Source organism: Papaver somniferum, unplaced genomic scaffold, assembly GCF_003573695.1.
Source record: "Papaver somniferum cultivar HN1 unplaced genomic scaffold, ASM357369v1 unplaced-scaffold_139, whole genome shotgun sequence".
In the NCBI taxonomy this organism is placed as follows: Eukaryota; Viridiplantae; Streptophyta; class Magnoliopsida; order Ranunculales; family Papaveraceae; genus Papaver; species Papaver somniferum.
The window spans coordinates 2,226,455-2,241,082 of NW_020623156.1; the positions used below are offsets into that span (position 1 = coordinate 2,226,455).

General features: G+C 36.6%; 3 protein-coding genes across 3 annotated transcripts; 1 reads left to right on the top strand and 2 right to left on the bottom strand.

Moving 5' to 3' along the window:
- Positions 1-8,236: 8,236 nt before the first annotated feature.
- LOC113335252 (fatty alcohol:caffeoyl-CoA acyltransferase-like) lies at positions 8,237-10,185 on the bottom strand. The gene is made up of 2 exons (XM_026581360.1): positions 9,760-10,185; positions 8,237-9,401 (listed from the first exon to the last, which is right to left on the bottom strand). The coding sequence occupies exons 1-2, from the start codon at positions 10,183-10,185 to the stop codon at positions 8,469-8,471; spliced, it is 1,359 nt and encodes a 452-aa protein (XP_026437145.1). The 3' UTR covers positions 8,237-8,468.
- A 499-nt stretch (positions 10,186-10,684) lies between these two features.
- On the top strand, positions 10,685-12,755 carry LOC113335184 (4-hydroxyphenylpyruvate dioxygenase-like). Its single transcript, XM_026581309.1, has 3 exons — positions 10,685-11,401; positions 11,722-12,277; positions 12,438-12,755. The coding sequence occupies exons 1-3, from the start codon at positions 10,810-10,812 to the stop codon at positions 12,595-12,597; spliced, it is 1,308 nt and encodes a 435-aa protein (XP_026437094.1). The 5' UTR covers positions 10,685-10,809; the 3' UTR covers positions 12,598-12,755.
- A 585-nt stretch (positions 12,756-13,340) lies between these two features.
- Positions 13,341-14,524, bottom strand: LOC113335185 (purine permease 3-like). The gene is made up of 2 exons (XM_026581310.1): positions 14,402-14,524; positions 13,341-13,792 (listed from the first exon to the last, which is right to left on the bottom strand). The coding sequence occupies exons 1-2, from the start codon at positions 14,501-14,503 to the stop codon at positions 13,406-13,408; spliced, it is 489 nt and encodes a 162-aa protein (XP_026437095.1). The 5' UTR covers positions 14,504-14,524; the 3' UTR covers positions 13,341-13,405.
- Positions 14,525-14,628: the final 104 nt, after the last annotated feature.

Here is a 14,628-nt window from a genome sequence, read left to right on the forward strand (position 1 = left end):
CAAATTTACTGAGAAAGGGTTGGAGAACCTGATTCATAAGTCGCACAAAAGTACTAGGTGCATTAGATAACCCAAATGGCATGACCAGCCATTCATATAAACCTTCACGTGTCTTGAATGCTTTTTTCCACTCATCTCCACCTCGAATGCGTATTTGATGGTAACCACTGCGTAAATCCAACTTAGTAAAAATAATAGTGCCCGACAGTAAATCAATCATATCATCAATACGCGGGATCGGAAATCTATAAGGAATGGTGATGCGATTTAATGCTCTGCAATCGATACACATCCTCCATCCATTGTCTTTTTTACTAACCAAGAAGGCAGGACTGGCACAAGGACTGTTGCTAGGTCGTATCAAACCCTTTGTAAGCAAATCATTTACCTGTCCCTGTAATATCTCATGCTCAGCAGGACTCAAGCGATAGTGTGCTTGGTTTGGTAAATAGGCTCCAGGAATAAAATCGATGCAGTGTTGAATATTCCGTAAAGGAGGTAATGCAGTTGGTAGTTCATATGGAAATAAAACATTATATTGAAATAATAAGGGCTTCATATTTGCAGGAAACTCAATAATAGGCTTAGAATCTTCATGGGAATGTAAAAAATGTTGTGGGTGCAAAGAACGAAAAACAGTGGCTACGACAGCATCAGTCTGCGCACAAGAGTTTGAAGTGGAAATGGATGGACTAAGAACCTTGGTTTTCCCATTATGAACAAAAGTGTAAGTATTCTCGAATTCATTGTGAACCGCGTGAAGATCGTATTTCCAAGGTCTGCCAAGAAGAAGATGGGTTGCCGTCATATTAATGACATCACATAGAACTGTGTCTTCATAACCCTCAAAAGAGAATGACACATAACACTGAAGAGTAATCTTCTGTGTGATAGAGGCACTAACCCATCCTACAGTGTAAGGTTGTGGATGAGAAGTTACTGGTAGTTCAAGCTTCTTAACTACGTGATCAGCAATATAATTATCCACACAACCACTATCAATTATCATCTTGCAGATTTTACCCCCAATATAACATCTGGATTTAAAGATACCGTGTCTCTGAGACTTGCATTGTTGAGTAAGAAATAATGGACGAATCATCCCAACAAACTCATCGTCATCACCAGGTGAGTCTTCATCTTCGAACTCATTAAGCGCACCAGTGACTTCATTAATGAACTGAGGTTCACCAATCAAAGCATTGAATTTCCGACAATCACTAGACGTGTTCCCCGATTGCTGGCATTTATTGCATTTATCTCCACGAAATTTTGCATAAGTATTAGTAGTTCGCTGTTGCGGTGGAAATTGTTGTTGCCTGTTATGAAACCGATTCCCTGTAGTAGGAGGAGTTGGTTGTAGAGAGTGAGACTGCTGACCCGGCTGAAGATCAACTGGATTGGCTAAGATAGGTGTAGCCATAGGTGGAGTATAAGGCACAATATGGCTAGGTTGTTGATGTGAATGGCTAACATCATCATAAGGAGGCCTGGGAATAGTCAAAACAGTATCTGGAGAAAAGTTTTGAGATGAATTGGTACCCCTGGAATTATTTTGATAACGCCCTTGTCTGGATGGATAAGTCCTAAAAGAACGAAGAAGGCGATTTTCTATCTTAATAGCTTGCTGCACCGCTTCGACCATAGTAAAAACTGAATGAGTCATACCATTTTGTATTAATCTATTCAGCCCCTCAATGAATCTTGCAACCAACTGTTCTTCAGATTCTTTGAGTTGATTTCGTGCCACCAAATTATAAAAATCGGACACATATTCTTCAACAATGCGTGCCCCCTGCAGAATGTTCTGCAATTTGATGAAAAGTTGCTGCATAAAGTCTCTAGGTAAGAACTTATCCCTGATCAAATTTTTCATACGTGTCCAAGTACGTATTTTCGGTTTGTTAGCGTTTCTACGATCATCACAGATCTTATCCCACCAGGCTGCAGCTCCTCCTTTGAGCTTGTAAGTCACAAGTTTGACCTTAGAATCTTCAGGGACTTCCATAAATTCAAAAAAATCTTCTACCTCAAAGAACCAATCAGTTAGTTCTTCAATACGAAAATTTCCAGAGAAGTTGGGAATATCAGCTTTTAACTTATATTCGGGTAAAGAACTGTAAGGGTTGTGACCAGTTTTTAAACGTCGTTCTTCAATCCAATTCTTCTCTAGATCGTTCTCACGTTCATCTTCATCATCACTGTCGAGTGTAGGAGAAACTAGCTTCTTCTTTGAATGACCTATGAACCCTTCATACGGTTTCTTAATGTTTAAAGTACGCAATACATCGTTAGGTACTTCATCATTCTGTAAAAACTGAAGTGTATCGTTTTTAGTTTTGTCTACTAAGTCTACAAGCTCAGGCATATCCAAATCTATATTTATGTGTTTTGCAACCTTGAAAAGCTGATTCTGCATTGCTTCAAGCTTGTTATCTCTTAACCCTAATTTTTCCTCCATGGACTTCTCAAGAGTTTCAATAATGTTTTTTGCCAAAATCTCGGTATGAGATTTGACGAGAGCTTCGACTGCTGCTAGAGTAACTGGTTGAGCAGTCATATATTTTTTTTTGTGTACTTAAAAGGAATGAAAAGGTGTTGCGGAAGCGAAGTAAAGAATCAAGTGATAGGATGAAAAACCTAAAACTAAGCGGGTGATACCAACTAATGTGGAACAAGGTAAAAGAAAGAAATACTATATTGCTATAATCAAGAAGAGAAGAGAATTCAAGCAAGAAGAGAAAGACAAGTTTTGTGTTTAATAATTTGATTGAGTAATAGATAGCTCTTACAAGACTTAATCTAGCCTTTATATAGGCTTGAAGAATAACTAAACTAGGAAAAAGAAAACTGAATGGAAATCTAAAAGAATCCTAAAAATAAGAAATACTGAAACTAGGAAACCATGGAAGCCAAACCCCTAAGCGGAATCTTCTGGAATTGTAGTATGCCCTGCATCAGTATGTGGTTGTTATGTATCTCTGAAAGAATCAAGAGATAGAAGATATTTACAAAAGTAATTGATAGCCTTTTGTTACCCAAATCAAGTGACTCTAAACCACAGAGTGCGTTTACAGTTAGAAAGAACGTTCACTTATAGATAGAAGCAATCAGGCGGATTTGGTATACCCGTCTAAGTGGCTATTTGATTTGGAAGGGATAGAAAACTAAGTTATTTTTCCTTGCGTATTTACAAGAAAAAAAGTAAGTTATTTTTCCTTGCGTATTCACAAGAAAGTTCCTGATTTGGAATTGTAGCTATTTATGTCGATGATACAAACATGATGGGCACTCTTGATGTAATAAGATACCTTAAAAGCTATTTAAATCCGAATTTGAGATGAAAAATCTGGGTAAAGCTCGACCGAATACTGAGATTTTGGTATATTATTCCACCAGTTTGCATATGTATAAACTTTTTCAGGCAATTTAATAAAGAAATGCATCCTGATAGCACTCCCATGATTAGTCGAGATTCAAATGTAAGTAAGTGACCATTTCGTCTAAAGGAAGATGGCGAAGATGTGTTGGGGATGAAATTCCCATATCTAAGTACAATAGACGCATTGTTGTACTTAGTATAATAATGTACTCGATTAAATTTCACATCCTCAGGGAACTTGTTAGCTAGATATAGCTCAACGCCAACGCATCGTCATTGGAATGTGATAGTAAATGTAACTTAAAAGTAACCATTGACATGACTTTGTTTTATCCCTGCAAAGACATAAAAAGGAATGCTAAAGAAACTGCAATCCAAAGGTTGTTGATTATGAAGGAACAAGAATCCCTTCTCCAACGAAAGTAATCAGAGGGAGATATGGTAGACTATTTTCTAAGTCATTATCAATATTCAGTTTCGAAAAATACATGACTAAAGGAACTGTCTGGAACAACTCTGAAAGTAAATAGGGAGAGATGCCGACATCAGAGGGAGGATCCAAGGATATGATGTCGACATATTTTACTTCGAAATTAAAGTTATGTTGTACTCTGTTTTTCCCTTCGATTGAGAATAGTTTTTCCCAAAGGATTTTGTTACTCGACAAGGTTTTTAGCGAGACAACACTAAAAACATCAAGTATGTTGAACGTTGAAGACATAAGATCGTGTTGATATTACTGAAAATATCTGAATCAGAGAAATGAAACGCGATATTCTATTAAGCAACGTAACTTCCAGAATCAACAACATGGTCTTATAAACATTCAAGTCACCAAAGTAAAGTGTGATAAACTCCTTTTGACTGCATTAGACTAATGAAAATTTTCTGACATCAGGGGGAGCATCTAATGGTGTGTTGAACTATTTTCCTTCACCGAGGTTACTTTTTCCCACAGGGTTTTGTTACTCGGCAAGTTTTTTAATGAGACAACAACAAACATCGGGAATGTAATTTCCCAACTAAGGCTATTTTCTTTCCCACAAGGATTTTCTTCCTTAAGAGTTGTGAAGCAAATAGTTAACTTCAACGGAGTAAAGTGATCATCTGCAACGGATCACCTTTACTTGCATCTGTCACGTTATACTCTTTTCCCTCCGTCAAGGTTTTATCCCACTGGGTTTTTCTTGTCAAGGTTTTAATGAGGCAACATATTTGAGTCCAACTAGTTCAGTTTTTGTCCCTCTGGGTTTTCCTGACGAAGTTTTAACGAGGCAATTAACTTAGACTCGTTGATCTTTGAAGATTGTAATGCATGTGATGAACTACATTTAAAGTACGAGACAACATGTGAAATACTATATGTGAAGAGTTGTACCAAGGTTTTATCCCAATGGGTTTTTCCTTGTCAAAATTTTAGTAAGGCAATTGATTTCGGCACAAGTCATCAAGGAGAGAACATCATCTGAAGAACTACATTCAAAGCACTATATATGTAACACTATGTATAAAGTTTTGTTATTGCACCGCACAAGGAGGAGTGTTACAGGGCTTACGGCCCATGGATGTGTGGTCCATCTAGTTTCCCTTTTATATGTATATACAGAAACCTATGTATTATAACTAGTATACTGTCTCTAATAAGATATCCTTTCCCTTGTCTCTACATTTTCTACCTTCACTTCTGATTCTCCTCAATCACATCCGAGCCCCAAAATCTTGTAACTCGGACCTATTTAAATTGTACTAAATGCCCGAGTCACTCCCTTGTAAAATCACACGGTTATAAACTAGTTCAAATAATGAATGGGTAAGATCTTTCATCTTTTGGAGGGTGTCCAAGATCGCGCCACGTGCTTATTTTCTTCTCCTGCGCCATTCTTCGGTTTAGAAATTACCGGTGAAATCCAACTTGGGTTAGCACTTAAAATTAAAAATGCCCAATTAATGAATTAGAAAAATAAATTGACATGGTGATAAAATCCCCAAATTTCATTGAGAAGCAAACTAACTAGGTCTTCTTTCCTGCAAATTCAAACTCCACCCTTTGACATCTCCATTCAATTCCAACCTCAACAGCATCAACTATTGCTGTCGTATATGATTTTATAAATTTTACTCTCAAAACCAATCAATCCTAAAACCCCTAGATTTCATGTTGTGTTGCTGCGGGTTCAAATTTAATATGAACCCAACAATGAAAATCAATGATCATAAAAATAGCTCTTGTTTCAATAAAACCCAAAACTCAATCGACTACCGCGAAATCCAGATCGGGAGATTTTATTATTGCCATCAATAACAATCACTTTAGACTATATAACAATAGCTCTTGTTGAGGCCACCTACTACTGGTTCGTTGAAACTCTAACAACCAGCAATGACACAGGTTATTTCCTTTATCTTCTTGGTGGTTTTTCCAGTCGTTTTATCATTCAAAACAAACCCTAAATCAACACGATCTTGCATCATCAGTTCCGAATTTTGAGACCACTACAACATTTAATTAGGGTTTGGCTATTTTCTTATAGAGGAATTTGATGGTTTTGAGTTAAGCTTCCATTAAAGAAGATGAACAGATAATAACCTAGTTGAGGGGACATGACAGAGGCCACAAGGTGAAGACCATGTTATGAGTTAACCTTGTTTGAGTTATAAATTGTTCCAATACAATCTCTTCCTCACTGAGAATATGAGTCATTGATTAAATAAACAGACAGTGAAAGATGTTATTATCATACTATAGAGTGGCGGGCGAGATTTTAGTAATCGCACCCACTCAAATCTCATCCCATCTGGTGAAAAATAGACTAAGTCCACGAGATTTTACTATTTTGATGGACCCGGACCGAATTACTAACAATATGGGCATTAGATAAATAATGAAAAAAATATGGTTACCCCCATCATGATTTGGTTTGACTCATAAGTATTTCATTTTTTAATAATAAAAGAGAAGAACTTTACTATTGGGGGTGTGAAGTCAATCGTCTTTTGGAGGCTTTTTAGGGTCATGAAATAGTAAATGAAGTTATCCCTTATCACATCATAATCTAATGTCTATTATATCCTTATCTAAATTTCACTATTCATAACAAAAAAAAAATCCTAAATCCTAAATCTATAATCTATAATCTTCTCCTTCTCCTTCTCTTTTCATTGACAAATCATAATGAAGATGATGAGCATAATTTAATCATGATGAGGATGATGATCATAAAGAAAACCCAAAACTACTTTCTTCTCATTCTCTTTCTCATTCAAAAATCATGATAAAGATCATGATCATCATCAAACCCACCATTTATTTTTGTTTTAAATGGTTATAAAACTCCATTCGGGTAAAAATAAATAAACAGGTGAGAAATAGACTAAGTCCATGAGATTTTACTGTTTTGGTGGACCCGGACCGAATTACTAACAATATGGGCATTAGATAAATAATGAAAAAAATGTGGTTACCCCCATCATGATTTGGCTTGACTTCATTTTTTAATAATAAAAAGAGAAGAACTTTACTATTGGGGGTGTGAAGTCAATGGTCTTTTGGTGGCTTTTTAGGGTCATGAAATAGAAAATGAAATTATCCCTTATCACATCATAATCTAATGTCTATTATATCTTTATCTAAATTTCACTATTCATAACAAAAAAAAATCCTAAATCTATAATCTTCTCCTTTTCCTTCTCTTTTCATTGACAAATCATAATGAAAATGATGAGCATAACTTAATCATGATGAGGATGATGATCATAAAGAAAATCCAAAACTACTTTCTCTTTCTCATTCAAACATCATGATAAAGATCATGATCATCATAAAACCCACCATTTATTTTTGTTTTAAATGGTTATAAAACTCCAATTCGATGAATTTCGGGTAAAAAAAAAAGTTTCTGAAGATGTTTACGACAGGGAGTTCTTAGATACCCAACCGTGAATCAAAAAAAATTTTCTGAAGATGTTTACGACAGGGAGTTCTTAGAGAGTCCATATTTCGGCTTGGTTTTCTCAACCGAAAGATTTTTCGATTTCTTTTTTTGGTTTTCAGAACCAATTTCGACTGAGGAAACCTAGTCGTAAGTGTAGTTACGGCTGGGATAATTTGTCGACCCAACCTTAGAACGCAAAAACGGTTGGGAAATGATAGTGTTCCAAGCCGTGTTTTTTATTTACGGCGTGGAAATAAAGAACTCCTATACGAAATCATTTTTCTGATTTTTGTTTGTTTTTAGAACCAGTTAAGGATGGGTTTTCCCAACCGTAATTGCAGTTTCGGCTAGGTTTTCCTAGTCGTAACTGATTCTGGAAATCCATTGAGTCATATTTTTTAACCATTTAAAGGCAAAAATAAATGGTGGGTTTTCTTAATTTTTTCTTTTTATGATGATCAATATCTTTATGATGATCTATAAATGAGAAGGAGAAAGAGAAGATAATAATTTTGGGTTTTCTTTATGATCATTGCTCTCATCGTGATAAAACTATGATCATCATCTTTATCACAATTTATGAATGAGAAAAGAGGGATGAGGAGAGGATAATAGATTTAGTTTCTTTTTTTAATGATCTTCATCATGATTAAATCATGATCATCATGATTTGTAAATGTGAGAAGAAGGAGAAGATTATAAATTTAGGATTTAATTCTTTTTTTAATGAATAGTGAAATTTAGGTAAGGGTATTTTTGACTTTTTTATATACCTTGTATCCCCTATCCAATTTTTGCCTACACATAGCATTTTAGCCCCCAAAAACTCACCCCCTTAAGCCCCAATAATAGAGTTCAAAGAAAAACTTCCTTTGAATCGTAAGAACAAAACTTAAATAAAAAGTTAAGAAAATTGGCTAAAAACGATCAACATTCTCAAATCAATAGTATGCTCATAAACATTAAAAACTTTAGGAAATGGAAAACAAAAAAACAAATTAAAAACATGACAGAAGTTCTATATTGTGAATGATATCGTTTCACATAAATTAGGCCTTTGATTTTTCTAATTCTGCCTATTGCGATAGAGTATTTTATAGTTGGCTTCTCCTTTCGAATTCTCATCCTTCCAAACTAGCTCTTCTCCAAAGTTCTTATACCTTACTCCTGATCTTCTTTCCTTCAAACTTCAAGCCACCAACACTGATCAACTTGACATATTCTTGAATGAAATCATTCATCATGTAATATTCAAATTTGTGCACAATATTCTTAGGTACCCAAACAAGAACCTTTGCAGCGTTACTATCACCGATGAACGGTAGAAACTTACACATAGCTTCACTGGCCAATTGGCTTATATGTAAAGGCTTACCTTCACCAAAATCCAATTCATGGAACCCCAGCATTCTCCAATCAGATATACTCAATTGACTTATATGTAAAGGAGGTACTTTTTTCTCTTCGATAATATCAATCAAAGATCTCACATAATCATTACATCGTACTCTTCTTATAGCATTCTGAATTAGTTCTACAATATGGTTCGTCTTAGCAGTCACTAATTCTTTAACTGTCGTTCCAGCACATGCAAGTACAACACCGTTACCGTAATACCCTTTTGGCAAATTTGGTTCTATGTTTGTCTTCATGCTTGTTGGGATGAAGAGTTGGACTATGAGTGATGGAGGTAGATTTAGGGCTTTAACGTAACAGCGCCAGACGTGTGCAGCTAGTGCTTCAAATGTGGTGCATTTTAGAGAGGGTTCACATAATTGTTTGAGATGTTGGATATGTGATGGTGTAATGGTGAAGCAACTAGGAGCCAATGTTTGAGATTGAAGATATGTAGGAATATCAAAATCTTGAGTAATGCCGGTGAATTTAGGATGATCGAAGGGTACTTGTAGAGGGTTTCTAGGTTTCAACATTTCCCGGTAGTGGATTGGCGGAATTGGAAGATCCATGTTGGGATTAGTATGTATGTATGCCCAATCATGGAGAAACTTCGATGCACCAGTACCATCGGCCATGCAGTGGTGCATAGCGATGCACATCAACATTCCTCGGCAGCTTAGATATGTTGCCTACATTCGACATATTGTAATTAGAGAACTGAATTATGCAAAATATTGTCCGTTGCACAATAGAATGGTAAAATGGTCTCAATATTACTCATTATAATCTGAGATTAAAATATGTCGGGACTTAAATGAAAGGAAAAAAATTGTCGGGCGACTCGAACATTTTTCGATCTAACAGCATGACAACCAACCATAGTGAACCAACCATAGTGAATTATGGACGACATTAAAGCAATTTAGTTTACTTGTTCCCATTTAATTTTCCAAGGTCATCAAAATTTGGATTTCCGTCGAGTCAAATTTGCTACTCTATCATAGAAACATCTGCTGTTTGGAAAATATTCGAGACATAAATACATACCTGAATCACAAGAGGAGGAGTATCCAAGCCGCTTTGAGCATCAACTTTAAACAAGAGCTTATCCTTCCAGGCTGGGTTAAGCCATGTATTATCTTTCAAAAACTCATCAGCGCTAAACTCCATGAATCCTTCAGCAAGTAAAGCACCTTTACCATTACAATCAACTTCAAGTCTGTCTTCATCATCCGCACATATTCTAACCCTTCCAGCTAATGGATAGTAATGAAAAAGAACTTTAGAAAGGGAAGACTTTAAATCTTCAATAGGTATTGATTTTCTATAAATCCACAGGAGTTCAAAATGATACCTTAGATAATCTAGATTATCTATGTTAGAGAGATATAATGAACATTTTGGAGTTGGTTTTTCAGGGCATATTAGAACTGGTTGGGACTTGAGGACACAAACTGGTAGTTCACTGGACATTTTTGTCGTTAATGGGAGATCAAAGCGCAGACAGTGAGAGCGTTGATGAGATTAATTTTAAAGAAGGGCGATTGAGAGAGATATTTGATAAATAAAAGCTGTGGTATCTGGACTCCAATTTAAAAAGAAATTTGTATATGCATCACAGGCTGAGATGCATGCATGATACGCTGTATATATCTATCTTAATTAAGTTCTTGATATATGTGTTGCAAATTTATCATCTTGCTATATAAGTTGCAAGTGCAATGACAAAGAACATGAATATGCATTTAAGTATCTAATTACGCTACCAAATAAAGAGAATCTCGCAAGGACGAAAAGATTTGCAGGAGCATGTAATGGGACCATTTATTAGTAAAATCCATTTATGATTCTTCATGCGCGCGCTGGTCTGATCAGATCCATCTACACATGGCATATATTATTTCGTGATTTTCTATGGCAGTTGAACTGACAAATTTGACAAAACGCATTCAACTATATTCCATCAGAAGAATTGCACTAAATACATTACCCTTGGAGCAGATCTATCATATAAAGAGAGAGATACAGGGTGACAGCTAGCCAGGGAGAGAGGGCTAAGAGATTGAGATTTGTTTTTTGCAAGCAAAAGATATTGAGATGGATATGCAGCAAAACAACCATGGTGATGAGTCAAGATTAGAATTTAAACTAGTCGGTCATGCGAATTTCGTAAGAACAAATCCAAAATCAGATAGATTTGCAGTCAAAAAGTTCCACCATATCGAGTTCTGGTGTGGTGATGCAACCAGTAGTGCTCGGCGTTTTTCATTCGGACTTGGCATGCCAATTGTTGCAAAATCTGATCTCACTACCGGAAATATGGTACATGTTTCTTATCTTCTCCAATCAGGTGATCTTAACTTAGTTTTCACTGCTCCTTACTCTCCTTCGATAGGGGAAAATCCAATTGGCACTACTACTGCTTCCATCCCTACTTTTAACCATTGTGCGGCTCGATCTTTTTTTGCTTCACATGGTTTTGGTGTTAGAGCAATTGCTATAGAAGTAGATGATGCTGAATCTGCGTTCAAAACCAGCATTTCGTATGGTGCCAAAGCGTCATCTCCTGCTATGGAAATCGGTAATGGGGTACTCATTTCAGAGATTGAACTTTATGGGGATGTTGTTCTGCGTTATATTAGCTTCAAGAACTCAAGTTCTGATATGGTTTTCCTGCCATCTTTTAAAGGTACGTATGATATGTAATTTTTTTATTGAGTTTGGTACTTTTGTTAACAACCTCACTTTATCAAGGCAGTGATACCTTATGCAATACTTTTGTTAACAACCTCACTTTCACCCCTAATAAACCAGTTATGCCTAGGATATGCTGTAAAAGGCGCCCTGGGCGCTCGCCTAGCTGCATGAGGCGCCTAGGGAAAAAAGACGCCCAAGTGTGACTAAATTTTGAGTTTTTAAGATTTTCCTCGACGCCTAAGCGCGCCTAATACAACATAGGCCTAGCCTAGGAACGATTAAGTACATGAATGACTTTTTTCTTTTCTACAGTCTGTACAGGTATAGAGGATTCGAGTTCAAAGAGTTCGGATGATTTTGGGTTTCGACATGTGGATCATGTAGCAGGAAGTGTATGGAATATGGCAGAAGTTGTAAACTATGTGAAAAAGTTTATGGGGTTGCACGAGTTTGCTCAATTTACTGCAGATGATATAAGAGGCAACAGCCAGAGCGGTTTGAACTCGGTTGCATTGGCAAACAATGACGAATCCGTGTTACTGAATATCACAGAACCAGTTTATGGTACAGAAAGAAAGAGTCAGGTTCAAACGTTTCTTGAACATAATGAAGGCGAGGGAGTACAACATCTCGCACTTGGTACATATGATATATTTAAGACATTGGAAGAGATGCAAAAGAGAACTAGTTTTGGGTTTGAATTCATGCCACCACCACCACCAACGTATTATAAGCATTTGAACAGCAGAATTGGTGATGGAGTTTTGAGTGATGAAGAGATCAAAAAGTGTGAAAAGCTGGGGATTTTGGTTGACAAAGATGATCAAGGTGTTTTGCTTCAAATCTTCACCAAACCTGTGGGAGATAGGTATGTTAACTAAGTAAAATATACAATGTCTCATCTTTTTGTTGCATTTTTTAAATTACTATAAATTTGGAATTTGCACGTAGTATTCAGAAAAAGAAAATTGCAAATAGACCATTTTGAGACAGTGAGTTCAAATATTCATTTTCTTTGACATTTCCAGGCCAACAATATTTCTAGAGATAATTCAGAGGGTTGGATGTATGGTGGAAGATGCAGAAGGTAATACTGTTCAGAAAGGCGGATGCGGAGGATTTGGGAAAGGAAACTTCGCTGCCCTTTTCAAGTCTATAGAAGAATATGTGAAGACTTTCAATCCATAAACTCAATCAAGTATAGTACTACAACAACAATGTAGTACAACTACTTGGAAGAATATGGTGTCATTCCTAGTCTATAAATTTGGAGTCAGTTTTATGTTTGGAAGTGTTCTTATTTCTTCATTAGAATCACAAACTCAAGTTTGTTCACCATAATAATAATTCGTTTCTCCAAGAATTGACTAATTGTTTTTCCTTGATTTTATCAGTTATCTATTTGCTAGCCTCTGCCAAAAAATAAATAAACTTGTGGTTACCTTTAGGTGCTTCCTACTTGATTTTATCAGTTATCTAATTAAGCCCTCATAGTGCTGATAGAGTCGGTAGGCTAGTGGACTAACTTAGCTATTCTCAGTTGGTTGTGGTAGAGTTTTATCATCCGCTCTAGGTAATTAGCAAGTTTGTCATAGTAATTGTCTGAGTGCACCACTACCCTCTTTAGGGGAGCTACTCTCCCTTCAATCAGAGTTGGTCATAATTTGTCCACAATGTTGCCTTTCCACCCACGAGACTAGGCCTGCGAGCCCCTAACATATTCGTTTTTTTTTTTGCTGACGCCCACCGTCTACATCCGACTTGGCATGAGTCAACGTTAGACAGATTGTTTTTTTAGTTTGAGCCAGATCTGACTCGCGATCTGACTCGAGTCAGCGAATAAAATTCCGAGAACCATGGACCAAAGCCATGGAATAAAATTTAGTTGAATCGGATCTGACTCAAAAAAGTGACCAACACATTGAATCAGATTCAAAAAGCTTGAATTTATATTTATCTGCAGAGCCACAAGGATAAAAGACATAAAGCGTTTACATTATTGCATGGTTGCCGATTTTAGTCTTCTGGTCGTCTTGTAGACGCCATAGAAGTAAGAAGTGAAGCCCCAAAGAGTCAGAACCAACGCCATCCCTTTTTCTGCTGGAAAACTCTCATGAAATGTTAACACGGCAGCAATCTGAGAGATGGGAAGAAATACCGCGCTCATGACTCCAGCAAAGAGAGAGGAGGTACAAAATATAATCCCCACTCTTCCGATAAGCATTAGCTGCCAGAATACCATATTTAAAACTAATACGAGGTAGTACGATTTTGCTCCCAAGCCAAATTCACTTGCTTCTCTTTGAATCGCCAGGAAATCTTTGCTTATCAGACATCCAATTGAGGAACTTACTGTACCAAAGAAGCACATACAAAGAAGAAACTGCAACACAATAGGATACGTCATGGCCTGGTTGGCCTTGGCATAAGCAACTTGAGTACTTACTAGAATGAATCCTAAAATTGCAGCCGAAGCTAAAGTTATAAAGAAACCCAGCGAGTACTGAGAATTTGTAACACCAGGGAGACGGTCACCGGCCCTTCTTATACCAAGTAGTACACAACCTGTTATTATTACTACAATCGCATTCACCGTATAAGGAGTAAACTTATGTTTGACCCAAATGAAGGAAATAAAGGATGTGAAAATAAGTTGGGTCGTACAAATGAGAGACCATGTTGATACAGGAAGATACAACAAACCATAACAAAACGTAAAATTCAGAACTCCATAGATAATGCCTATGAGTGCAGCACAAATCAAAAGCTTTTGAGACGCAAAGAAGTTGATTCTAATTAGGTTTCGATCACGTCTGGCATAAATGATTGCGAGTGGAATGATTAGTACAGGAAATCCAGCCGTTTGTAACCAACTATATAGCCATATCTTCTTACCGCCATGTAAAAAATATATTCTATTCAGTATAGGTCCTACTGTAAATCCTACTAGATTAAATATGCAGCTTAGTATGAGTAAACCCCATTTCATTACCTTTGATGAAGATGAATCCTCATGATCGTCTTTAGTAGGAGGATTATGATTGCTTTTCTCTGTCATTCCTCCTTCTTCAACACTGTTGCCGTCTATGCTCATACTGCTACCTCTTGTCTAGATCTCAAGTGTATTCACACAAAGTAAAGTCCAAGCAATGCAACTCACATTTTGAGAAGTGAGAACGGCTAATAAATGAGTTAAAGTCAACCTCAGTGAAGTAAGTG

Coding starts and splice junctions, on each gene's coding strand:
- LOC113335184 (XM_026581309.1), top strand. CDS start 10,810: ATGGATATGCAGCAAAACAACCATGGTGATGAGTCAAGATTAGAATTT. Junction 11,402..11,721: donor TTTCCTGCCATCTTTTAAAG/GTACGTATGATA, acceptor TCTTTTCTACAG/TCTGTACAGGTATAGAGGAT. Junction 12,278..12,437: donor ACCAAACCTGTGGGAGATAG/GTATGTTAACTA, acceptor TGACATTTCCAG/GCCAACAATATTTCTAGAGA.
- LOC113335252 (XM_026581360.1), bottom strand. CDS start 10,185: ATGTCCAGTGAACTACCAGTTTGTGTCCTCAAGTCCCAACCAGTTCTA. Junction 9,402..9,759: donor CTCCTCCTCTTGTGATTCAG/GTATGTATTTAT, acceptor TGTCGAATGTAG/GCAACATATCTAAGCTGCCG.
- LOC113335185 (XM_026581310.1), bottom strand. CDS start 14,503: ATGAGCATAGACGGCAACAGTGTTGAAGAAGGAGGAATGACAGAGAAA. Junction 13,793..14,401: donor AGGATTCATCTTCATCAAAG/GTAATGAAATGG, acceptor ATTGTGTTGCAG/TTTCTTCTTTGTATGTGCTT.